The sequence below is a fragment of the Prionailurus bengalensis genome, chromosome C1, assembly GCF_016509475.1.
Source record: "Prionailurus bengalensis isolate Pbe53 chromosome C1, Fcat_Pben_1.1_paternal_pri, whole genome shotgun sequence".
Taxonomy (NCBI): domain Eukaryota; kingdom Metazoa; phylum Chordata; class Mammalia; order Carnivora; family Felidae; genus Prionailurus; species Prionailurus bengalensis.
This window is the reverse complement of record NC_057345.1, coordinates 194419124-194445194: the sequence shown is the minus strand read 5'-3', so window position 1 is coordinate 194445194 and position 26071 is coordinate 194419124. Positions and strand designations below refer to the sequence as shown.

At 41.3% G+C, this 26071-nt stretch overlaps 1 protein-coding gene across 3 annotated transcripts in view; it reads left to right on the top strand.

Annotated features, from left to right (window-relative positions):
* PLEKHM3 (pleckstrin homology domain containing M3) overlaps positions 1 to 26071 on the top strand; it is a 199652-nt gene that overhangs the window by 77477 nt on the left and 96104 nt on the right. For all 3 annotated transcript variants that reach the window (XM_043577646.1, XM_043577644.1, XM_043577645.1), the window contains 2 exons: positions 377 to 522; positions 12476 to 12669. In XM_043577646.1, coding sequence (XP_043433581.1) covers positions 377 to 522; positions 12476 to 12669 — 340 coding nt within the window. The remainder of the gene's footprint in view (positions 1 to 376; positions 523 to 12475; positions 12670 to 26071) is intronic.

Below are 26071 nucleotides of genomic sequence, written 5' to 3'. Positions count from 1 at the left end.
AAGTCGGATGCTCAACCGACTGAGCCACTCAGGCGCTCCTAAATAAGATCCTTTTATGAGAAGCCCTGAGCAACATGCCTGGTGGTGGAAATGGTTTATGAGGAGAAGTGAGGTGCTGATAGGAGGGTTGTAGAGACACTGATCTCCGACAGCTGTGTGCAGAAAACCACAGAAGAGACTAGAAACAGGACCAGTTAGGTGCAGGTTATGGCGATCCCTTGGGAGGCGAGGAGGTAGAAGCTATTGGACACATCTATACATGTATTCTCTGGATTTCCCCCCCCTTTACAGACTTTTATTTGAGGGTTGTATAACCTTTTTCTGTGGTGTTAAAAGTACAGCAGTAATCATGGGCTCTTTTTTCTGCCTTGAACAGGATGCCAGCGATCCATAGGCCTTTCCAACGGGAAAGCCAAGGTGTGCAACTACAGTGGGTGGTATTACTGCAGCAGCTGCCACGTGGATGACAGTTTTCTTATCCCAGCACGCATAGTCCACAACTGGGACACTTCAAAATATAAGGTAAGCGCAGGGTCTGGGTTTACTTCATGATAGCAGTGGAGGTGTTCACATGTTGTTGTGTGGAGTATAAAGGGAATGATGAAAGAATTTGAAGCAAACTTGACTAGGGAGTCTCACGAAAGCTACGAGATCTTATCCAACGCTTCTCAAAACATCTCACATTTAAAGGTGTCTTAACTGTGACTTTTATTAATTTCCTCATTTAAAAAGACATATATCAGTTTTTTTACTTCTGGGCCCTGATAATTAACTGTGGGTGCTAAAAAGAATTCTGATAGAGAAACAGGCCTCATCATTTTTTATTAGATCTTCTCTCCAAAATCACAACACTCTTGAATATACGAGTGACTTTTGAGGGAAAGGACTTTAAATAATTCAAGATATTTCTTAGAGTAACATTCCTACTCATGTCAAGGTCAGTCTTCCAGAAATCTATTCCCCTGGAACTAGAACCTGGAGAGAAGCTATGAGGACTTCTGGGTAGGGGTCCACATCAAGGAACAGTGAACTGAGCCACCCTTACACCTTTACCTGGACTGCTGTTTATTTCTTTTTTTTTTATTTTTTATTTTTTTTTTTAAATTTTCAATGTTTTTATCTTATTTTTGAGACCAAGAGAGAGACAGAGCATGAGCAGGGGAGGGGCAGAGAGAGAGGGAGACACAGAATCTGAAGCAGGCTCCAGGCTCTGAGCTGTCAGCACAGAGCCTGACAAGGGGCTCGAACTCACAGACTGTGAGATCATGACCTGAGCTGAAGTCGGATGCCCAACCGACTGAGACACCCAGGTGCCCCTATTTATTATTTTTTTAAAGGGAGGAAGTGAGAATCACAGGTATATGCTAACAGCTTTGCAAAGTAGCTGATAACAGCCAAGCAGGATATCCCAGAAGTACAAATAGCAGACTTGGTAACTATAAAAATGCAAGTCAGCAGAGGAGGAGAGGAAGCCTGAGCACTGGGACACTCCACCTTAAGAGTGTGGAAAAGAGTGGGGTGCCTGGTTGGCTCAGTCGGTTAGGCATCTGACTTTGGCTCAGGTCATGATCTCGTGGTTCTTGAGTTTGAGCCCCACGTTGGGCTCTGTGCTGACAGCTGGGAGCCTGGAGCCTGCTTTGGATTCTGTGTCTCTCTTTCTCTCTGCCTCTCCCCTGCTCATGCTCTGTCTCTGTCTCTATCTCTCAAAAATAAACATTAAAAAAAAAAAAAGTGTAGAAAGGAGAGAAGCAACCAGCAAAGGAGACTGAGGAATGCAGAACGAGGTAGAAGGACCCTAGTGTGTCCAACAAGCCACAGGAAGAATGTGTCTCCAGATCAGTTGTGACAGAGGCTGATACATAGATGATGAGATATGATAAGATGAGCACTGAGAATTGACCATGGGATTTAGGAATGTGGTGGTAATGACTGACCTCGCTGAGAGCAGTTTGAATTGAGCGGTGGGAGTGAAGGTCTGATTGGAGTGGGTTTGATATGGAACAGGAGAGAAAGTAGCGACAAGAATAGACAACTCTTGAGCAGTTTGCTGTAAGGGGATGGAGAGAGATGGGGAGTAACTGGAGGAGATGTAAGATCCAATTGGGTTTGATTTTTGTTTTAATGGAAGAAATAACAGCATGTGTTCTATGCTGGTGTGAACTACCGAAGAGAGAATTGCTAGAAGATGTGGTTGAGAAAGATGGAATCGTGTAGACAATAGGAGGGTTGGTCTTTGCTTGGGGCAGGAAGTAAGAGAAAAGGCAGTCTGTGGATGCAGGTGCCAGTGGGTGGCTTAGGGAAGTCCTCTGCCATTTACATCAGTAGCTGTCATCAGGTCATTTTATTTCGGCACCCATGATCCTGCAGAGGTTAAACACCCAGCCCCAGTCACTCTGGGAAGTGCCTTTACCGTCTATTTCATAGAGATATAGCAGGATTAAGGCAACAGTCCCACCAACCCTTTCATAAACTCATCCACATCTACACCCATCCTCCTTGCCCTCCTTCCAGCCACAGAAGAAACCTCACTCCTGTGGAAGGTTTATTCCTTCCTCCTCTGCTCACGATCTTAACTCCTCCATCAGTTTTGCCAAACCTAGTTGACTCTCATCAGTTTCTTGTTCTACTGGACTTGTCTGGGATATAATATTTGACCAGGAATTCTTCTGCCTTGACTTTGAAGATACACCCTTGGTTTTCCTCCTACTTTGAACTCTTTTTTTTTCTCAGTCACCTTCTCTGATTCTTTGTCCTCAGCCTATACCTTTAATGTTGCAGTTCCTTAGCGTTGTGTTTTGTTTTCTTTTCCCACTTTATGCTTTATTGCAGTATCTCCTTCTCTTCCATGGTTTTAACTACCTGATGATTCCTACTTTTATCTTCAGCTCCATTTAAAAAAAATTTTTAATGTTTATTTATTTTTCGGAGGGGGAGGGCCAGAGAGGAAGGAGGGGTGGAGAGAAGGGGACAGAGGATCCAAAGTGGGCTCTGTGCTGTCAGCTGTCGATGCAGGGCTCGAACTCACAAACCACAAGATCCTGACCTGAGCCGAGATCAGATGCTTAACTGACTGAGCCCCCCAGGCACCCCTCCGGCTCCATTTTTTGCTACTGAAGGGAGATCTGTGGATTTAATTGCCAAATGACATCTTAGCTCTAGTTTCCAGCCTAGTAGTCTTCAAGATATGTGGATCGTACTGCAGTTGTTAGCTGCATCGTACTGCAGTCCCACCCATGCATAAATGAGGCAGTAGAACTTGGTAAGTCGAGGAATCTAATCCACTGAAGTAGCCTAGGCTTAGGATTCTTTCATGGTCCTGTGTCCTGCCAGAATAGAGAATTCTGGTATCTGACTGACGAGAAGCTTTTTTCTGATCCTTCTGTTAGAATATTGTCACATCTGCCTTGAATGAACCTTCCAAGCAAAGTGCTTTGTACAAACATAGTCTTTATGGCTGTTTTTATACCTCCTTGCCAGTAGCTGTCTGAGACTTGCTTTCACTGTATCACCTGGGAGCGAGGTAAGTGGGGAAGGAACCCATAACTCACCTACCAGTAATTTTTGAAGTCTAAAACAAACATGAAAATTGCAAGGGGCCATTTGGCTGATATCCTTTCTATACCCCTGGGAAGCTCTGTCCCCTGGGCAAGTTAGCCTGTGTTTGAGTGCTCTCATCTGTAACATGAGGACCGTAACACTTCACAGGGTCACTGCAGGTTAAATGGGTTCATGCATGTGAAGTGTTCAGAATAGTGCTAGTACGTAGTGCGTGCCAAATAAGCGTTGGTTCTTATTATGACTTCTATATTTACCTACAAAAATCACGTGAATTGGGATAATACAAGACAGGCACTCTGCAAATAACTTTGATAAGCACTTGAAGAGTGGGAGCTGTTGTCACTGCTTTTCTTATCCTCACATTTATGTTGCTCCTCTCTGTGAGCCACCTGGGCACGGGGCACCTGTCTTCGCATAGTTTCTGGCACGTAGTAGGTAAGCAGAAATGTATGCTAAAGGACGGAAGGAACGAGGCCTGTCTCCTGGGCCCCTCCAAACTCGGTACACCCCAAATGGACTTCATCCCCCTCACCACACATCCCTCCGGAATGTCCACGGCCCCACCCGTCACCACTGCCAGCCCTGGGAGACGTCAGTTAGCAAAACTTTACGCTGGATTCGCACCCTTGAGATCGCGCTCTCTGCTGCACCTTCACTTCCACCTCACGAGTTCACACCTCCGGTGTCACTCCCACGAAGGAGTTTGGTGGCCTTCTGACTGGGCCTCCTGCCTGAAAGTCTTGCCCCAGCAACAGTTCGGAAGATTCTGATCCCACCGTGGGTGAATCTTGTACCCTCTCTTAGTCTCGGTGTCTTCACCTTTAGAACGGAGGTGATGATGACGATAACAGCATCTACTTGACAACAGCGCTGTTTGCATAAAAGAATGACTCGCAGAAAGCACCGGGCACCGTGTCTGGCACACAAGTGCTCGATAATGCCAGTTTTTACTAGGACTGTATGTGGAAGTCCAAAGCTCATAGCCCGACACAAAGACCTTTTGTGATCTCTAGTCCCTGCGCTTCTAGCCCCTTCTTCATGCCCTACCTCCCCACCCCCGTGAGCATCCTCCGTACAGTCTCACTCCTCCTGTTCCTCAGTGCTGCCCTGCCATTGCACACCTCTGGTCTTCCTCTTGCCCTCACTCAGCGTGGCAAACCCTAAGCCTGTCCTAAACCTCATTTCTTCTCGCCCACTTCTTTCCTTCCCCTCTCCCAGACAGTTATCATTCTCTCCTCTGCATCTCATACTTGGCACTCTGAATGCAGGCTATAAATATATTTGCCATGCGTGTATTAGATAAAAATGTATTTAGAGGGAAAGGACACTGGTTGACTTTGGTTTAGATTATTTATATTAATCTGCTTAGAGCGGGGCTTTGACAGCTAAGAGAGGTGTAGAGAGAACAAGTGAGGGAGGCAGGCCCAGCCTGGGGTCACCGAGAGCTTAGGCTAGTGGCACCTGCCAACAGACCGTGCCACTTTGGGGAGTTAAAACAGAAGAAGTGGCACTAAATGAGGAGAATTTGAAAATCAGGCACGGCTTACGAAGGTGTGAAGTGGTGGAAGAGATCCAGGTCCGTTTGCACTGAGTTCTAAAAGCCATTGAAACCATCAATTCAGCCATCTCTGACACTTTCCGTCTTTTCCCCAAAGCAGACGTTTTTGCCTTGCTGGTCATCCAGGTGACAGGGTTTGACTTTGAGAGGATGAGTAACTAATTGAAGGTGTTACGTACGCTCATTTCAGCCATGTTGTACATGAGGAAAACCTCCTTTGTTAGACCTTCCTTCCCAGGTTCTCAGTGGACCAGGGAAGATTTTAAAGCAAGAACAGAGCTGGTCGAGTTTATCTGGATCATCTCCCACTGGCATTAGGTAACTATATTCCATTTAGTCCAGCCTGTCTTTGCTCAGACACTGGGACTTAACTTGATGTTTCTAATTGTGAGGATCAATTCAGACCTATCAGTTTCCAAGACCAGACATCATTCTGCTAGATCTGCCTCCTCTCCTTAATAAGAAGTACGTGACTGGCTTGAATATCCATTTAAAAGAGTGAAAAAATGGTTTCGCAGGGCAGAATGAAATCTGTCATCTTAAACGTTTCCTTGTCTGCCCTCTGGAGTAATCATACTCCTAATTATTTTTAAAGCAGGATTTCATCTATTTTCTGGTATACATCCTGCAAATTGAATTGAGCTCCAGGATTACCCAGCAGCTAAACCTTATCCTCGAGTTCTGTAGCCATTTTCTAATGAAATTCTGTTTGAAGATAACTTTCCTCCTGCTCTCTGCCCTCCCATTCAAAAATATCAAGCATGACAAAGAGGTGGTAAGGACCTCAGACTTGGCCTCGGCTCTTCCCAAATAGTTCCCTTCTGTTGTGCTTTTAAAAAATATTTTTGTGTCCTAGCCTGAATATTCACATTCCATTTAGCTAGGGGTTTTCCATGTTACATAAACTATTTCCTATCTCTACATCTTGAGAGGCATTCAAGGCAAGCTGGACTGCCCTCGCTGAGCTAGAGAGCAGCTCACTGATGGGAAAAACCACATTTTCAGAGTCATTTGGAGATTTTGTGAACAAATTGCAATTAACCTTAAGATCTCCTGATTCCTTCTCCATTAGCCCCAGTGCTCGTTTTAAGAGGACCAAGAAGTATTATGGTTGGGATTGATTTAAGACTTTCTCCATGATTTTTTACAATAAACATGGGGGGAAATGCAGGAAGGAAACCTTATACCAAAGCAATAAATGGTCATTGTACTGTGGTAACAGTGTGAGTGATCTATTTTTTTTCCCTTTCCTGATTTCATTCTCCAAGTTTTCAGTAATAGGACTGTCACTTTTATTTTTAAAACTTCAGCTGTCATTTAACTCTATACATTCTACTTCAGAAAATACATATTAGATATTTGGCTTTTTTAATGCCTCAGAATTATGGCTATAAATAGGATTGTTGGGTCCTGTGATAACATCCGTGGGCTTTAATGTGGTATAGAAGGCACTTTTCCACCAAGAAATTGCCGTGCACTGCTGTACTTTTATTCTTTTTTTCACATATAATACACTTCCACAAATTTCAAGATTCACAAATACAAAGGGCATGCATACATAAATAATCTCACTCCCACCTACACTGTTCTTCCCGCTGGCATCCGAATTACTCTTTTCTTGTGTATCTTTCCAGAGGTATTTTCTGTCCTCTTTTACACAACAGTGGCAATTTGATGATCTACATGCTGCTCTGGGACAGCTTTCCATTTAGATCATATCACTCTTCCTGGGCTTGCTTGCTATTTTTTTTTTTTATAACCACTCTGTATTCTATCATGAATTTTACATGTTTTTACACATGACAATCTACATGACAATGACATGATTTTGTTTTTCAAGCTTTTGCTATTACAGGTAGTGATTCAAAGAATAACTTTATATATCACTTTGCATCTAAGTTCTTGCATTCACCGGTGAGACTGAGGACACCTTCCTAGATGTAGGTTGTACATTTTTGAGTTTGGTGCCTATTCTGAATTGTCCTCAATCAGGGTTGTGTCCTACACTTTTACCTGTATCTTCTTGCATGCACCTTCCTTCCCTCAGAGCTAAGATGCCAGCTGTCACTTCTGTTGTGGCTGTGCTGCTTCAAGCTGTCTTTCCCCTTTTCTACTTTCTGAACTCTAAATATGTTGTAAACTCAATATGTTGTCTAAGTAGCCAAGCTGTTCTAAGTGTGTGTAAAGTAATAAGAGTGTATGGTTCAGAGCATTGCAGAACACTCATTCGTTTCTTCAAGTATTTATTGAACACCCACCATGCTTACCGTTCTAGGCACTGGGGACACAGTCTCTGCCTTGTGAATGCTCATATCCCAATGGAGGGAGAAAGACCATAAACAAATGCACAAATAAGTGACTTCTACATAAATGAGTTGTTCCTGTACTTTATTTTTTGCTTTAGGGTTAAAATCAAATGGTTAGCATACCGCCAAATTACATCATAGGTTAGTCTCCCTCTGTAGCCCCCCTGCCTTTGTATTTGGGGAAAAAGAAGGACAGAATATGGACAGGGATCACCTCTTCTAAGGAGTGATGAGTAGACAGTTTATAGTAGAGTTATTAAAAAATAAAAACTGTGAATTTAAATAGTGCTACCAAGCACAGGACAGAGTATCCAGAGATCTGAGCTCTGGCTGTAAGTTCTGCCACAAAATGACTACAGATAAGTCACTTAAGGTCTCTGGATTCAGTTTTTTTTTTTTTTTTTTTTTTCCTACAAAGGATAGGTAATGGATTAATTCAGCATTTCTCAAAATATGTTCCATGGAGCATTAACAAGTTCTGTGCTTGTTAATAGGTGTTACTCAAAAAGAGGGTTCTATAGGAGGGCCACAGCTAGGCCAGCGCTACAGCTGGAACAGGGCCCCTCAGGAGAACGCAGCCCTGGGGGCTCACAGTGTGGCAAGATGGAAGGAATTAGAGAAAGAGGCCCCTTCCTCTGGTGGGGAAGCAGGGCCCAGCCTGCATTTCGTCTCCCACCGCCCTCTGCACAAGGCCTGCACAACATTAAAAAGGTGCCTTGTCTATAGTCAAATAGGTTTGGGAGATTGCTGGCCTGAGCACGTTAAGCAGACACGATATCCGAAAGCTTTCATAGGCTAACATGCTACCCTTTGAATCACCAAGTGAAGAAGGTAGTGTGTGGCATTTTTCCTGTTGGACCTCAGAACACTATTGTTGTGGGACTAGTATTCTTTGGAACACAGAAAAACTGGACTAGGTTGTGTTTACCAGTTGTTATTCTAAAAGTGTGTTCTCATCAATCCATTTTCCTCCCTTAACAAAAACTGAAGTCCTCACAACCCCCACCTCCACCACATCACCTCCAAATTGCTGTCTATCGTTAAACATTCCCTTTGCTCCATCTCTCTATTACCCGGGGCTATTTTTGTGGGGAACATACCAGGACACCATTCCAGAACCTCTTTCTCAGAATTACGTAAACCTGAACAACATTCGAGAACATTAAGAGGTAGCTGCCACCTGCTTAACAAAAGGCTTTTAAATGTATACCAATGATGCTTCCTGCTCACATAACCAATATGTTTATAAATACACTTTGATGTGTGAGGTGTGGAGGAGAACCGTTTCTACCTCGACTTCGTCCTCCTCCTCAGCTCTTGAATCCTGTAGACCACAGAGCTGTGAAGGGAGAACCAGTTCACAAACTGCAACAAAATCACAGTCACTGACTTGAGTTCGTCTAGCTTAAATTAGTCTGTTCGTAAGCTTCAAAAGCTCTGGAAAGAAATTATGTTAATATTAGTAAACATTAAATATTATTTAGTAAAAGATTAAAAAGTCAGTAGGTTTGAAAAATGAACTTATTGGGGCGCCTGGGTGGCGCAGTCGGTTAAGCGTCCGACTTCAGCCAGGTCACGATCTCGCGGTCCGTGAGTTCGAGCCCCGCGTCAGGCTCTGGGCTGATGGCTCAGAGCCTGGAGCCTGTTTCCGATTCTGTGTCTCCCTCTCTCTCTGCCCCTCCCCCGTTCATGCTCTGTCTCTCTCTGTCTCAAAAATAAATAAACGTTAAAAAAAAAAATTTTTTTAGAAGAAAAATGAACTTATTAACCCTATAAAAGTTGTTTCTAATGTGAATGGAGTGGGATCACTAAAGACAATACCAACCAAAACCATTTTTTAAAAACGTATTGGGTCCATCTATCTGCCTCTGTGAGCTGAGTTTTTATATCCATCCAAAACAACGCTCAGGCTTCTCATGGTTTTCGTAATTTGGTTGGCAAGAAATAGGACAGTTGCTCTTAGGTGGGGATATATTTGGTGTTCACGGACAATTTATGTAATATTTCTATTAATAGCAAAGAAACTTCTCCTCACATAAACTTTATGGTTTCCTTCCCTAAGTAACTATATATTTAACATGTTCTTTTTTAAAAAGCATTCTAATTACAGTTGAGTTTGAAAGTGGAATCCTTAGACCAGTATGCAGGGTGGTTTAGAACTTAGGAAATCAGTGGGGATACAGCACTCTATTTTGCAAAAATAGCATTTTATACCGAATTTTGTAGTTCTTTCAAAAATTCCCTTACCGGTGTAAGTGGTTGATTATCAGAAGTGAGCATGTGCTCAGTCTTGCTGCCGAAACCTCCCTCAGCCTTGCAAGGGTTTTGTTCACCTACCCAGGCAGCCGTGGTCCCAGTTTGTTCTGTATTCTTAACACTGGTTAATAACTTTGTGAAGCAGTGCCTTAGACATCATCGAAACTAGCTCTGTTTTTGTTTTTAGTAATTCCAGCTTATGAACGCTCATGTCGCTAGCTGCTCTCCCATTTGTCTCACTGCTTTTACTGTCTCTGTAAAAGACTCCCTCCCCACCCCCCCCCACCCCCAACCTTTTTAGGCTTAAGTACCACCTGAAGAGAGAAGCCTTTTCAGGCCTGGGAGACTGGCCAGTGCCCTTTGTCCTTCTGTTCACCTACTAAAAGGTAGCATTGTTAACCTAATTCAGCAGGTCCCTGACTCAGTATAAACACTGCTCAATAGAGCCAGAAAGACTAATTGAATTGTACAATACATCATTTTTCAGCAACGGTTTCAAGTGGACTGTACTTCATTTCCCAGAACACCATCGTGTTTCCCTCGTTTAAGATATTTAAATATGGCACATATTTAACCATGATAAATCAAATATTTGGACCCAATTCTGTCTTTCTCCACCGAACCTTGAGCTACACGAGGACAGGGCCATGCCTGTTGTACTCTCCACTAATGCCTGCTATGGGATCTGGCACGTACCTGTGTCTCTATGCCTCAAGTGAGGCATTCTGTATCCTTGTCAGTTGTTATTTCCAGTCTGGTTAAATAGAGGTTTTGGCTAATTCTAGGGCCTCTTTGTGAGCTGATTTGCAGAGACTGTAAACTTCACCACGTTTGTAACTGCAGGGCCCCAAAGAATCACACAACAGGTACCTCAAAAATAATTGCTAATAGGGAAAAAAAAAATGGGACATTTACTGGGGAAAAAAAAACATTGATGCCTTTATATATATATAAATATAATATAATATATATATAATATATATATAAATATATATATATAATATATATAATATATAAATATTATATATAAATATATTATACAAATATAATATATATAAATATATTATACAAATATAATATATATAAATATAATATATATTATATTGTATAAATATAAATATAATAATTTATATATAACATATATGTATATATGGAATGGAAACTTTTATATAAGCTTTATTTTATATTACAAAATATTAAATGTCATAAATGTGCTTTAATCAGCATACAGTAGCCATATCACCTACTCATATTGGTGGGTTTTCTTGCTTGTATCTACTTGTGGTAGTCTCTGTGCCATCCTTGCCCACCAAGTGAATTTCTGTTTATCTTTCTAGACCCTGAGGCAGTGTGGCCTGCTTTGCCAGCGGCTCCCTTCCTCCCAGGATAATTGATTTCTCCTTCCTTTAAGCTACCAGTGGACCTCATCCATATTTCTTTTGTAGTAGAGAACAGGCTATATGCGACATGTAGTTCTTGTTTTAAATATTTATCCCCGGGGCTCCTGGGTGGCTCAATCGGTTAAGTGTCCGATTTCAGATCAGGTCATGATCTCACAGTTGGTGAGTTCAAGCTCCATGTCGGGCTCTGGGCTGATAGAGTGGATAGCCCTCTCTTTGCCCGACTCTCTCTCATAAATAAATAAAACATTTTAAAAATAAATAAATATTTATCTCTTATACTACATAGTGAGTCCCTTGAGGGTGAGGACTGTACCCTATTTATCTTCATTAATAAACTTCTAGTCTGGAATGTAAAGCATAGTGGATTTTCAGTTTTCTTTTTAGTAAGCAAAATCGTTTTTCTAATGTTGAATTCTATCCTTATTCCCAGCACCAGAGTAGTTTTCCTGGAAGCTTTTTAGAGAGGTTTTACCTCCCCAAGTAGAAACTAAGCCAACTCTACACATCACTAGCCAGTCCACATCTCAGTATCAGCAAATTGGTAAAGATTCTCCCGAATTACCCACTTCTTATCCATTATTTAAACTACTCCATCTGTATCTCAGATGCATTGCATTTCTACTCTTTCTAATGACAAGGAAATTTTAAAATCAACTTGCATAGTGTTGGTGTTTACCACCAGAATTGGATATAGAATTGGAAGGATATATTAGTCTGTCAGCCCAAGCTCAAAGTAATTCTAAGAGCAACTCCTTTCTGCTCACTAAAGTGTTTTTTGATCCTGTTTTCTATGCAAATTATCCTGCATAAATAATATCCTTTAAAGCTATCCTTTTTATTCTTTTTGAATTTTGTAATATGTACATGATTTACCTGTATTTTGATGGCTACTTATAAAAGTGGTATAGAATATACATGTATGTAGTTTTTAAAATTAAGTCTGTTTAGAATCTTTTTTTTTTTTTAATTTTGAGATGACTGTAGATTCCCAGGAAGTTGCATAGATAGTAAAGAGAGGTCCCATGTACCTTTCATCCAGTGTCTCCCATTGGTTACATCTTAGATCACTGTGGTACAATATCCATAAATCGGGAAGCCTACATGGTATCTTGAGTCTGTATAGTTCTGTGTCATTTTATCTCATGTAGATTCATGTAATCACCACCATAATCAAGATACATAATTAATGGATTCCTTTCAATGCAATGGTTACTTCTACAGGTTTCTGGAAGAGAGAAAGAAAGCCACAATTTATATTTAGTTAAGTTATGGGCTTTTGCTGTGGCTCGCTCAGAAAGTAATGTGACTTTGGCCTTTCAACTCTGGTTCCTAGTTTGAGGAGGTGTGGAAAACTGGATGGTTCCCCAGACTGACTGAGGAAGTTTATCTTGTAGGTATCTAAGCAAGCCAAAGAGTTTCTGGAGTACGTGTACGAAGAGCCCCTGATCGACATCCAGCAGGAGAACCCGATGCTGTACCGCCACGCCGAGCCGCTGGCCACCGTGGTGCGGCTGCGGCAGCGGCTGAAATCGCTGCGAGCCTATTTGTTCAGCTGCCGGGCCGCCGTGGCCGAGGATCTGCGCCGCAGGTAGGTCACAGATGACAGGCGGCTCCGGTTTGCTTTCCTCTCCCCGCCCTGGGAGGGTGGTTAGAGGACCTCCCTGGCCTTTCCAGTGGGCACCGTCTTCTGTGACTCTCGCTCCCGGCTCATCTTTGACGTTTTTCCTCCAAAGTCCTCTAAGTTGGGCCAAGAAAAATGAAAGTAATAGTTCAGCGTAACTGAAGGCGTTCCAGCCATGGAACTAGTTGCCACAACAGTGAAGACTTCTCCTACCCGTAGACGAACTCGAGGGGATGATCACAGGAGTGTCTTCATTGATCACTTATGTAGCACTTTTCACTTTTCCTGGTTTTATTTGTGAAATGAGCATGTTTGAACTATTCCATAAAGACGTTTTTCAGTGGAAATAAGTGGTTATTCACATCTTACTTTCCATCCAGAAACAGGCTTGGTAGGTGATGCCGGGGGTAGAGCCTGGGATTAAGATGCACCGGCCCAGGATTCTGCCTTTTCATGTCACCGTTTGTGCAGGCTGGTTTTCCATAGGGCAGTTATCTCCGAGTTCACAGAGCACACAAGTCCATGCCAGGTTCAGATCCTGAGAATAAAACTGAAGTTAAAATGTGCCTGCTCTCATCAAATTCCTTCTTTTACAGTTAGATTTTATTAGCATTTCAAGTCTCACCCTTGGCACATACGAACTAGCTTACACTTGAAATAATTGTTGATGGTGTTCGTAGGTCCCTGAAAATACCTTTTAATGTTTTAATGGAAATGACCAAAAGCATACCTTAGTCATGGTTTCTGGAGGGGAGCCTACATGCAAAAGAACCTTTGGAAAGCGTTAAAGTGATACGGTTTGTTATTTGAGATCTAGTTAGATCCAAGGAAATGGACATAACCCCCAGGCATCTGAAGAAGACATCTTAAAAAGAACTAAATGTAGATAGTGAGGAGTACATAATATTATAATATCTAGACAAGCCCTCATAAAATAATAATGAAAAGGCAGCTGCCATAAAGCAAAACACTTCTCAGTGGTAGTCATTCTATTACCTAGTTTTTCAAAAAGCACTAGAAAAAGGTCAGGTTTTATTCTTGTAAAGTCTAGGCAGATCTTAATTTTAAAAGATCGGGGCTTTCCCTGAAAGGCAATAGGATTATAGGTCCAACTAAACTAGATACAAGATTTGTAATGTTCAAAGTATGTTTGTTCTATCATTTTCACTCTCGGCTTAGTTCAGAGCTAGTTTTTCTTTGCCTGTATTTTTAGACAATATTAAAATCTACACATGGGAATCATGTGAGGTACCTTTCTGGGACAGTGTTTTGCTTTGGATAAATATGCCACATCAGGGCATACGTTTAGAAATTAAACAGATTCTGTCTTCATTTGGATGACTAAGAATACCTTTGCTGTTCCCGCAGTCTGGTGGTTTACTGCCATGCCTACCCCTTATGGCCAGACCACCAGGAAAGGAATAGAAGTTCTAGAAAGAAGGCATTCCCAGGGCTGTGAGAATGAAGACAGCAACCTTTCTTCCTTTCCCTTCATTTTTCTTTCCTCACTTGTCCATGACCCTTATGTAGTGCAGTTCCTGGCACCAGACAGGCATTCAGCAAGTACTGAACGGATAGATGGAAGGAGGGAGGGGTAGACAGGTGTCTACTATGCTGTCACTCTAAACCACTGAACGACGGCTGGTAGCCCAGTTTTGAGGAAGGAGTCAGTCTTCTGGTTTTATTTCTTCCTTAGGTGTCCGTTAGCACAGTATCTGACCCATCTGAAACCCTCAAAAATAGTTGTTGAATGAATGAGCAAACGAACTAAAAAACAAAGAAGTAAAGAAAAATTTAGTTGGTTTTGTTTTGGAGATCAGTCTCAAATCTTTCTTCTCCGTTTCACTTCCAATGTACCGCCCTGGTTTGGAGTCTCAGGACAATTGCAGTGTCTCTCTCCCGTTGAACCTTTGCATCAGGCAAATTATTAAATACAAGTATGGAGTTCAAGATCTGTATAACTCTCATCCAGTATATTGTTCTACTCTCACATATCCTGGGATGATTTAACTCTTTAATGCAGTCTGTTGTGGGAATTGGTTTTTTCCAATGGAACTGCTTATAATATTGCATATACATAGTAAGCACTCAATAAATACTATTATTCATACTGTTTTATTATCCTAGAGTGTTCTTGTCTCTGGCTTTAGAAATCTTTGTTTAAAGTTTCCACTTAAAAGCCACCCCTGATGCTCTGTCTACTGGACTCGGCCCCTCCTGCTCCTATGTCAGGAGAGGAGTGAGCCAGGAGAGGAGTCAGGAGAGGAAGTGGTTTGGAGCACTGACCCTGGGTATGGGGCCTGAAGTTCCTGGGTATGTGATGCACACTTACTCATGCAGTTGTTGCACAAAGATGAGTGGAGCAGGAGGTTCCCTAAGACCAAAGAATGAGATTCCTACGGAACTCTAGAGGAGGCACATTGATTTTTCTTTTTAAAAATTTGTTCTTTGTTTCTGTATGCTTATATACTGTGAAGATAATGGAGGGGCACCTGGGTGGCTCAGTTGGCTAAGCCTCTGACTTCAGCACAGGTCATGATCTTGCATTTGTGGGTTTGAGCTCTACATCAGGCTCTGTGCTGACAGCTCCGAGCCTGGAGCCTGCTTCAGATTCTGTGACTCCCTCTCTCTCTGCCCCTCCCCACTTTCATTCTGTCTCTCTCAAAAATAAACATTAAAAAATATATTAAGGGGCACCTGGGTGGCTCAGTTGGTTAAGCGTCCGACTTCGGCTCGGGTCATGATCTCACGGTTTGTGAGTTCGAGTTCCGCGCCATGCTCTGTGCTGACAGCTCGGAGCCTGGGGCCTGCTTCGGATTCTGTGTCTCCTCCTCTCTCTGCCCCTCCCATGCGCATGCTCTGTCTCTCAATAATAAATAAACATTAAAAAAAAATTTTTTTTTAAATATATTAAAAAAATAAACCCCAAACATTGTTACCATGTCTTCCCACCTTGGCACAGGGAAAAGCATACCAGCAGCAAGAAGTACTTCTAGCTTCTGGTGGGGGGTGGGGGAGGGAGGAGGCTGTTATGGGGAGCTGTTCTCTCTCTATTTTGAAGTAGGACTATTTCGTGAAGCGGGTCTAAGATGTTCTGGGCTGCTGGTACTCGTCGCAGCAGGGCCTTACTTAATGTCAGCTCTGCCTTTTTTGAGTGTGCTCTAAATAACCATCACCCACCTAATAACTAAATTCCTGTCACCAGAGGCCATCGCTTACCTACCTTTTACCTTTATAAGGAATCTGACGTTTTAAAAACAAAATTAGCCAGCCCTGCACCTTTGATTAGAGATGATAAACTTATCTAGAAGTAATGTGTAAAGTTCCCTTTGTTTCACTTGGAGGCACAACATTTAAAGTGGAATATAAACATAAGAACCTACTGGATACAACTAATCTTATATAATCTTGATAGGAATTAAAGGAGGGAGGAGTTGGTGTGCAATAGGGGAACGAAAGAGAGCAAGAGAAGCCAGTTCTTACCCAGTTGTAAAAGGCATTCTCTCCCTGCCTGGTTTTTACCTCTGTACAGGAGTAGCCATTAATCTCCAGCAAGTAGGCCCAACATGCTGAAGACCTGTCAACGCCATATAAACAGAAGAAAGCAAACTGTTAATATTGCTGTCGCGAGAAAACTGAAAACAGACTGATTAATCGTACTGGTGCTCCCCCTGCCAGGGAGCTGACTTGGGTCGTCCCCTTATTAGGGAAGTCACAGTTTGCTTTTAGGCCTTTCATTATAATGGCCGCCCGGTCTTCATCCTCAGTGTTCTTGTTCTTGTTGTTAAATGAATGCCTTGTTCTTGAACCCATACCGCAAATCTTGACTGGCAAGGATGATTAGTTTAGAAAAAGTCAGTGTCTTCCATGAAGTCTAAAATGTTTACAGTGCTGACAGTTCACTGTTTCTGAGGAGTCCCAGATGGTGACCCTGTTGGATTGGTTCAAGGCCTAGTTAACTTTTCATGAGAAGAATTGTTTATAGTGTCCACACATGAAGGTACATGAAGAACTCTCTGAAAAATCTTAGCACTCTGAGGACACAGCCACATCAGCAGCGATAGGGAAGTGTTTGGGAGGGACCCTAAGAACTGGTAGAGGGTCTCAGCCCTGTATATTCCGCTGCACACAGGAACAGTAGGATGTGTGTGTAAATCACCTGTCACAAATGAGTGTCTTGGGCCCAAATTTGGCCTAGAGACATGTTTTGTTTGCCCTTTCAGGGACGGTCTCCTTGACTTTTAAATTGGTGGAACAGTTGCTAACATTTAAATAACCAGGAGTTTTCATGTATACACAACGAAGCTCTCTGGTTCCTCTGAGGAAATCAGAAGCTCTGATTACATAGGGCTTCTGTCATTCCTGGATGATCCTGGACTCCCCACTTCGCAGAGTCTCTCCTGCTCCTGTTCCCCCCAAACGCAGGGTCATTCAGTGCAGAATATGTTGCTGCCTTGTTTTTCTTATCCCCAGCCCATTTCATTTGTTTATGGTGGTGCCTGGGCCCATGTTAGATAATCATGGTTTTATCAATTAAAAAATGCTTTCCCACAAATATAATAGTTGTTCTTTACAACAGTCCTTTCAGATGGGAAACAGATGCCATTTAGAAAGAAGAGAAGGAACAGTGTGACTCTGAGATGCTACGTGACTTGCCTGAGGTGACAAATCTGGTAAGCAGCAGAGTCCCTGCTCCGAACCAGATCGCTGCTGTTCTCCCCGGCACATTTGCTGGTGGAGGTGGTGAGGGACAGAGGTCTCCGGGCTCTCAGAAGGAACCACTTTTAATTCTCCGAAAGCCTTGACTGAGGTCGTGTAGAAGAGTGGGAAGGCAGGCAGGGAGGTAGCAGACCACGATGTCCCAGAAAACGGGGTTGCTGACCCAGGCGGTCCTGCGCTCCCGGTTGTTCAGTCAGGCTCGGAGAGCGAGGCGTGACCATGGGCTTAGCATTTTCCCTAGGGCGGCATTTACCAGACCTTCCCATTTCACAGACCTGTAAATTTAAAACAAAAATACGGAGCGATCTGTAGGGTTGCCTTCCATATATATCTTTAACCAAAACAGACATAAACATTACCACCTATTTCTCACCATTTCATAAAGGAACATAGTAACACTACCAAACAAACAAGAAAACAGGCAAATGGTCTCAGAAATCAAACCACTTTTAAAATTCAAATAGATTTTAAAATTCATTCTATTCTCTCTCTTTTATTTTACCTTGGACTGCTGAGAACATCAGACTGACAACAGCTATTTGGACTAACTTTTCAGAAATCTGACTTAAGTTCTTGACTTGTTGACTTCTTCTGAGTGTTAAAGTGTATCATTCAGTCTAGGGAAAGACATTCTAGAAATTAATGTGGATATCTGAGTATTTCCCACTATCATTGAAATGTGATTTGGGGACTTGGGGTACCTGTGAATCCAAAGTTCCTCTTAGGATATAAATTTAAAACTATTTTCTCTCCAACACTAGTTGAGGCCAGTAGGCCTATTCTCCCAGTTGCTTTGGGCAGAATCGTATTGGGGAACATTTGGGCCTGCTTATCAGGTTTAGCCTTGGCTTAGACCACTCTGAAACAACAGCTTGACTTGGGAGTCTCAAGAGAATACCAAATGTGATTCTTCTACCTTTTAAGCCACCTGCCTCTTCCTGTCTTTGGTCTCACATTTTCCTTGAAATTATAACCCTATCTACAGCATTAGTTCTCACTGAAATATCAGCTTTACTGAACAGTGAGAGATTTCTACCATAAAGGTTCCCATTTTTATTAACATTATTTATCCAGGTGAGTACCTGAAAAGAAAAGTGTGGGTGTGTATCCTGTCAGACTGGCATTGCCTCCTCTTCTGTGAAGCAAAATTTAGCAGCCTGCTCGGCTCTTAGACCAGCCCCTGTTGGTGCCACCTCATGTACCAAGATTGCCTTCCGACTCCTTCCTTTGTTACCACAGGGCAAGCTGCCTTTCTGGTGAGCTGGGGGCGGGGGGGGGGGGGGGGGGCGCTGCTAAATACAAAGGTTGAAATGTCCTTTGGCTATTTGCCAGCCTCTTAAACTTAATCTGCCCAAAACGGAGCTCACCTGTTACCCCCACTGCTGTTGTCAACTGTGCCTGCTGCAGACTTCACCATCAAGCTGGATGGCATCTGTAGCCACCTGGTTGTCCAGGCCAAACACCTTTCTTTCATGTCCACATCCGGTCCCTCAGCAAGTACATTCACTTGCCGTCACCTGCCCGCTACCACCCAGGTGCCAGCCACTGCCTTCTTTCCCCCATGTTATTGCAGTAACGCGTCTCCCCCTTCAGTCTGTTCTTAAACTATAGCTAGAGCTCATGTGTAAATTAGATGATGTCACCCTTGACCCAAACTATCTAATAGCTTCACTTCTCCAGGTAAAAGCCAAGGCCACGTACGGTCTCATCCCCAGTTACCTCTGTGCCCTCTTCTCCCACTACCTGTCCCCTCATTCCCTCTGGTCACACCGGCCTTTTTTTTTTGTCTTTGAGCCGGCTCCTCCTGTGTGAGTTTCTATCCTTGCTTCTCCTTTCCTCAAATAACCACAGGGTTGCTTCCTTAACTCTTTTAGGTCTTTACACAGCTGTCACCTTAATGAAGCATCCTTCACTCCCTTCCACTTCTTCCCCCCATACACTTTCTGTCTTCTTTCTGTGCTTATCACTATATTACATGGTATCTTGTCTGTCTCCCTCTCTTGGGCCGGCATGCGTGGATATGGAAGTTGTGTTTTGCTCACCCTATGCAGCCATATACAGTGGTCCTGCCCTTCCCATTAAATGTCAGCTACAAAAGGTCATGGTTTTTATCCATTTTGTTCACTGCTATGTCCCCAGGGCCTAGAACCATACCTGACTTAGAGAGCTAATCAATATCTGTTGAACAAATGAGCTAAATGAGTAAAGTACTGTTACCAAGATCCCACCTGTTTAATTTGGTCACACTTAATTGTTTTCTTATTACAAAAAAAAAAAAAAATACCAGTCATTATAGAAAACAAAAATAAGAAAGCCAACCATTATCCTACCACTTTGGTGCCTATGTTTCTAGACTTTTTCCTCTGCAGATTTTTTCCTTGTTAAAATGGTTTCATACTGCACATACCACTTTTAACCCAATCATTGCACCTGGCATACTGTGGACATCTTTTTATGCCAGTAAATATTTGTATTAAGCACGATTCACTAAACAGAAATGGTGCTTTGTAGTGTGAGCATACCTACATACCATTGATCCTGGAAAAGTAAATAAGACTATTATTTAGTGTACCCAAAAGTTTGCGTGTTCTAATAATATGCTGAGAAACCATTTCATAGCAACACCTCCTCTTCCCCTGCACATTTCCCCCCCAAATCAGAGTAGGTGGAGGGGCTATCTGTCACAAAGAGAAAAGACGGCTTGCTGTTGGGAATTGAATATGCCTAATTGAGGAGGCTAGTTTATTAAGACATATCTCTTAAGGCAGCCTAGTTCTTAAAACACAATCTACACAGACATGACTTGCTGTGTCTCTGACCTACATCTGAGGACTATTATAACCAAAATCTGAGATCTAATTGTACAATTATTAGCCAACAATTTTAGAAGAATAAGCAGTAGTAGGACTTGAAGCATGTCAGTAACACTTAAATTCAGTAAATGAATACAACTCTTTGCTCTTTATAAGATTTAATATTAGCCAGATTGTGTGACTTTATTTTTTCATGTTAGCTAATTAAAAGTGTCATTAGCTTGCAGTTGAGGCTTTAGTCTCAATAGATTATGAATCTATCAGAACTTTGAAACTACCAAAACACAGGATGTTTTTGACCGCAACACTTCTCATTCTACTTTAAGAATCCTTTTCCCTTGGATGACTTCTAGAACTTCTAAGGTTTTCACATCCTCTAACCTCTTGATCTCCTAATAGCTCCTCCCCCTTCTGTCATTTTCTTCAGAGATCTTGTTTAACAAATCGTGTACCAATATCAACACTCTAAAAGGGAGCTACAGGTTGCAAAAGACCGTGTCATTCAAAACTAAACTGATTAATAAACTGTGAAAAAGGAATTCTGGCAAGTGATATATTAATTTTACTATAATGTACACATAGCTTTTTACTTGCTGAAATCCTTCAGAAAGTTAAAAAGTGATTTTGTTTTATTCGAGAGGAAATGAAATATACAGAAATTATCTAAAATCATTTTGTAAAGGATGACAAAAAATAAAACTCAGTGTAGTTAGATAAATATTACGTTCTTGGAACTGTTAAAAAAAATACCATAAGAACGTCTTCTAGGATCTATAACTGTGATACAATCTGTCACTTTTGCAATCAGACCCCAGAATAATCAACCAAAATTAGTTCCCAAGTATTCCTACTCTAGGTTTTAGATTGTTACTAAGGAACATAAACACAGTCTCTGAATGAGCAGGTAAAAGAGATCCTTATTTCCCATAACTATCTGCCAAGATATAATATCTGATGCAATCTTGCTACTTTTTAAAGCCAATGAGATTAGCAAAATGAGGTATCTAGATCGAAGCTTGTTTCTTCCACATGGGTTGCTATCAAAATGTCTGCCTTTGATTTAAAATTGTTTTTCCATTAGCTGGGAGCATGGCTAGGCATATGATTCCTGTCCACATCCAGCCTAATGTAGCAATTTCAGAAAGAGTTTGCAGCTCATATGAAGAACACCAAATTGCATCTCCCTGGGTATGCTTCACAGTGCTTCTCTCTGATTTTAGGGTGGGTGATACTGCAGCCCTCTCAACTCAGTACAAATTACCCAACCTGGAGCACAGATTCCTGGAAAACACAGTAATACTACATGAATAGTTTTCTTTTAAATTACTCTTTATGCACTTCTATCCACATTCTTTGTTCAGGCACATAGGACTTAAAATAAAAAATGGAGGTTGTATGTGTGTGTGTATGTGTGTGTGCCCATATACATGGGCCTTTTCTTCAAAACCTATCTCTTACGTGTGCTAACGGTTCCATGACAAACTTTTTTTTTCTCATTTTAATCATTGGGCTTTTAAACACCAGTTGTGCACCACCGAGAACTGAGCTTCAGGGAAATGGTGGTATTAAATCTGTCAAAATCCTCCAAAGGGTCTGCTTACTTCAGAGTCTGACCTAGTGCCTCTTCTCTCATTAGCATCAAAGCTTGGTGGGAGCTGAATTGAAGTCCTCAGAAATTAGTTGGGTTAAATGAGTCTTGATTTATTTGACTCAGTGACCTATTACAAAATGGAATGAGGGCCTCTACCTTTATTATTATTATTATTATTTGAGAGAGTGTGTGTACATGAGTGGGGGGTGGGCAGAGAGAGAGGGAGAGAGAGAGAATCTTAAGCAGGCTTCAGCTCAGTGCTGAGCCCAACATGGGGCTCAATCCCACAACCCTGGGGTCATGACCTGAGCTGAAATTAAGAGTCAAGTGCCCAACCAACTGAGCCATCCAGTTGCCCTGACCCTTACCTTTTTTGTAAAGACTACTGCCTTTGATTTCATTTGCAATTATCTCTGCATTTTTAACCCTGAGTACCAGTTGCATAATATAAAGGCTGAATCATATATGACCATTTTCTTTTTTAAATTTTTATCTTTACCACCATTCTCATTAGAGCAATCTATAAATGAAGCCTAAGTTACCTTCTTGGAGTGTCAGGCAATTCTAAAGGTGTTAAAGTAGAAAACTTTGGCATTAGAAATGATTGTGCTACTTGATTTCCATGATTTCTTTAGCAAGTTTCTTCATTGTTCTTTGGTATCTGAGAACTTGATAGTGCTGCCTGCCAGTAATGTGGTTTCCCTTGATGGATGAGTAAAGTGTGGAGTTGACTCTCTCTAACACATTTGTCCTTTGGCTCTGATGGCAGGACTGACCAGATGAACTTGCATTGGCATGAGCTGGGCTGTTCTCATGGTTGGCTTGCTGGAGAAATGCTGTCAGATCTGGTGATTAATAGCCCTGCAGTCCAGTAAGGTCACTTCATCACAGAAAACCCTAAACACACAGTCACCTCATCAGAAAGCAAAAGACAGCACCGTTCTGTAGCAAAGATCATGTTTACCAGAGGATTGCAAAATTAGATTACTTTCAGTTAGTTTGCAGCCTTTGGTTCCCAATATGTTGACTTTTAGAGGGAATATTGGAGAAATCAGTAACTACCTTTTATGTAACATTTTAATAGAAATGAAGCATTTCTATTGAAACATTTAATTGAAACATTTCAATTAAGAAAATACAGGAGACGTATGTGTGCATGTGTGTGCAAAAGAGCTTCCAGCTGGGTCCGCCTCTCATTTTCTCTAGGCCATTCCAGGGCCAGGCTCTGTCAATTATCCCTACTTTTGTATCTATAGTTTCCTCCTTTACTAGCACCTTCATTTTAGCATATGAGTATGCCCAAGTCTCTCCCAACTTTAAGAAAAGAATCTTTTTGAGGCATAAAACTTAATTTGAAGAAGTAATAACTGAAACCTCTCTAGCCTGGGGAAGAAAACAGACATCCAGTTCTAGGAAGCGTAGGGAGTCCAAAACAAAATGAACCTAAAAAGAGCCACACCAAAACATAATAAATACAGTGTCAAAAATTAAGAAGAGTATTTTAAAAGCAGCAAGAAAAAAGCAACTAGTTACATACAAGGGAATACCCATAAAACCATCAAATGATTTTTCAGCAGGAACTTTGCAGGCTAGAAGGGAGTGACATTATATATTCAGGCATATAGACTGAAAGGAAAAATCTTACAACCAAGAATACTCTACCCAGTAAGTTTATCATTCAAAATTGAAAGAGAGAAAAAGTTTTCCAGACAAACAAAATTTTGAGTTCATCATCACTAAACCAGTCTTACAAGAAATGTTACAGAGGCTCCTTTAAGTGGAAAAGAAAAGGCCATAAGTAGAAGAAAATTATGAAGGGAAAAAATCTCACTGGTAAAAGCAAATATATAGTAAAGGTAGTGGTTGACCACTTATAAAGCTAGTATAAATGGTAAAAGACAAAAGTGGTAGGGGCGCCTGGGTGGCGCAGTCGGTTAAGCGTCCGACTTCAGCCAGGTCACGATCTCGCGGTCTGCGAGTTCGAGCCCCGCGTCAGGCTCTGGGCTGATGGCTCAGAGCCTGGAGCCTGTTTCCAATTCTGTGTCTCCCTCTCTCTCTGCCCCTCCCCCGTTCATGCTCTGTCTCTCTCTGTCCCAAAAATGAATAAACGTTGAAAAAAAAATTAAAAAAAAAAAAGACAAAAGTGGTAATATCAACTATATCTACAATAATTCATAAAGGGATACACAAAATAGAAAGATGCAAAATAGGGGCGCCTGGGTGGCTTAGACAGTTGAGTGTCTGACTCTTGACCGCAGCTCAGCTCATGCTTTCACAGTTCATGGGGTCAAGCCCTGTGTCAGGCCTGTGCTTACGGTGCAGAACTTGCTTCAGATTCTCTCTCTCCTCCTCTCTCTGCCCCTCCCCGACTTGCTCATGCATATGCTCGCTCTCTCTCTCAAAATAGACTTTGAAAAAAAAGATGCAGAATAGATCAGATAGATGAAACATGGAGGGTGTGGTTAAGAATGTAGTGTGTTCTTTTATAATGTGTTCAAACTTTAAGCAACAATAAACCTAAAATAGACTGCCATATACATAGGGTATTGTATATGAAACTCATGGTAACCACAAACCCAAAACCTGTAATAGGTACACAAAAAATAAAGATACAAATATCCAAACATAACACTAAAGAAAGTCATCAAATCATAAGAGAGCAAGAGAAGGAAGAACAGAGAAGAACTACAAAAACAACCAGAAAACAATTAACAAAATGGCAATAAGTCCATACCTATCAATAACTACTTTAAATGTAAATAGACTAGGGGCACCTGGCTGGCTCAGTCACTTAAGCATCCAGGTCTTGATTTTGGCTCAGGTCATGATCTCAGAATTTGGGAGTTTGATCTCCGTGTCAGGCTCTGTGCTGACAGTGGTAGAGCCTACTTGGGATTCTCTCTCTGCCCTCTTCCCTGCCCCTGCCCCCCCCCCCCCCGTCTCTTTTTCTCTCAAAATAAATGAACTTAAAAGAACAGGAAAGAAAGAAACTATGGCCTTAAATGACACATTAAACCAAATGGACTTAATAGATACATAATGTCCCATCCCCAAACAGTAGAATGCATATTCTTTTCAAATGCACATGAAACCTTCTCCAAAATTACACATTAGTCTACAAAACAAGTCTCAATAAATTTAAGAAGATTGAAATCCTATCAAGCATCTTTTGCAATCACAACAGTATGAAAGCAGAAACCAATTACAAGAAAAAACTAGAAAAATACACACATACTTGGAGGCTAAACAACATGGTACTAAACAATCAATGGGTTAATGAAGAAATCAAAGAAGTAATTTAAAAAACACCTTCAGGCAAATGAAAATGGAAGCAACGTTCCAAAATCTATGGGATCCAGCAAAAACAGTTTTAAGAGGAAATACAGGCCTACCTCAAGAAACAAAAATGTCTAACAGTCTAACCTTACACATAAAGGAACCAGTAAAAGAACAAACAAAACCCAACATTACTAGAAGGAAGGAAATAATAAACATCATAGCAGAAATAAATGAAATAGAGACTAAGAAAACAATAAAAAAAATTAATGAAACTAAGAGCTGGTTCTCCAAAAAAATAAACAAAATTGATAAACCTCTAGCCAGACTCTTCAAGAATAAAAGAGGGCTCAAATAAGTAAAATCAGAAATGAGAGAAGTCACAACCAACACTAGAGAAATACAAAGGATTTAAAAGACTATGAGCAATAAATTGGATAGCTAGAAGTAGATAAATTCCTAGGAACATATAATCTTTCAAGACTGAATAAGGAAGGAATAGAAAATCTGAACAGACTTTCTGTTCTCCTCCGCAAACAAAAGTCCAGGACCAGATGAAGTATTCCAAAAATTTCAGATGAAGAAATGCTTCCAAATTCATTCTACAATGCCAGCATTACCCTGATGCCAAAACCAGACAAAGACATTAAAAAAAAAAAAAAAAAAAAAAAAAGGAAATTACAGATCAACAGCTTTGATATAGATGCAAAAAAAACTTCAGTGAAATATTAGCAAACCAAAGCCAACAATACATGAAAAGGATCATATACCATAGTCAACTGGGATTTATTACTGGGATACAAAGATGGTTTAATATCCACAAAACCAACCTGATATACCACATTAACAAAAAGGAGGGTAAAAATCATGTAGTCATCTCAATAGATGCAGAAAAAGCATTGGACAAAATTCATCCATTTATGATAAAAACTCTCAAAGTGGGTACAGAGGGAACATACCTCATCATCAT